At 37.3% G+C, this 1,016-nt stretch overlaps 1 protein-coding gene across 1 annotated transcript; it reads left to right on the top strand.

Moving 5' to 3' along the window:
* The first annotated feature begins 223 nt into the window (after positions 1–223).
* Positions 224–712, top strand: LOC136083305 (zinc finger MYM-type protein 1-like). The gene has a single exon (XM_065802708.1). It carries the CDS (start codon positions 224–226, stop codon positions 710–712), a length of 489 nt encoding a protein of 162 aa, XP_065658780.1.
* The last annotated feature ends 304 nt before the right edge of the window (positions 713–1,016 follow it).

Raw genomic sequence — 1,016 nt, 5'->3', positions numbered from 1 at the left:
GATGTTGGGGTGGACAATATTATTAAAGATGCCACAGAAAAAGCTAACCAGAGCGGAATTGATGGTGGCTTTCCAATTAAGAGGAAGCGCAAAGTGAAGCGAATAGCACTTTATGAAGCTGAAGATGACTCTCACCTTCTCACAGCAGAAACAGAATTCGGATCTCAGTGCAACTTTGTGTTTGACAGCATTATTACACAAATAGAGTGGCGGTTTGAGGCTGATGTCTGCTGTATCCTCTGATTTTGGCTACCTCAGTGGGCATTCACTCTCTAAAAGTTCAGTGGATGAACTCAAGAAAAAAGCTGCAAATTTATCTCAAATTGACAAGGCAGATTTAGATTCTTCCGATTTCCAGTCAGAAATGGCAAGCTTTAAATATCAAGCTGCCGCAATGATGGACAACTTTGAAAAACCTAGCCCAATCGACATTTTGCAGCTCATTCATAAATATTCTTTGACCGATGCTTATCCCAACACAACAATTGCTATTCGCATCTTCCTCACCATACCAGTCACAGTTGCTACGTGTGAGAGAAGTTTCAGTAAACTTAAGCTCATAAAACACTATATGAGGTCAACAATTGGCCAAAAACGTTTGTCTAGTTTGGCTATAATTTCAATTGAAAATGAAGTGGCAAACAACATTGATTTTGATGATGTCATTAGTGAATTTGCCTCAAGAAAAGCCAGAAAAGTGGCATTGAACTAAAGTTTGTGCAACCTTAATGACAAACTTTACTTATAACTTGATGTGATAAATTTTGTGATCAATAAATCATTTTTTTCGTTTAATTTTCTTCTTCTTTTTTTTTTAAGGAGGGGAGGGGGGAAGGGAGGGGAAGAGGGGGCGCAATTTTCTTTTCTTGCCCGAAGTGCAAAATTGGCTCGGTACGGCCCTGGGTAAAAGTTATCGTCTTTAGAATGTTTTTCGTACTTTTCTTGAATAAAAATACTACATTGTTTAGATTTTTTACGAAATAAGTATTATAAAAGAAATAGTAGGCAAATCTTTA

The sequence above is a fragment of the Hydra vulgaris genome, chromosome 08 (assembly GCF_038396675.1).
Source record: "Hydra vulgaris chromosome 08, alternate assembly HydraT2T_AEP".
NCBI classification, from domain to species: Eukaryota; Metazoa; Cnidaria; class Hydrozoa; order Anthoathecata; family Hydridae; genus Hydra; species Hydra vulgaris.
The sequence above is the reverse complement of the archived record's forward strand: the minus strand, read 5'-3'. Positions and strand labels throughout refer to the sequence as shown.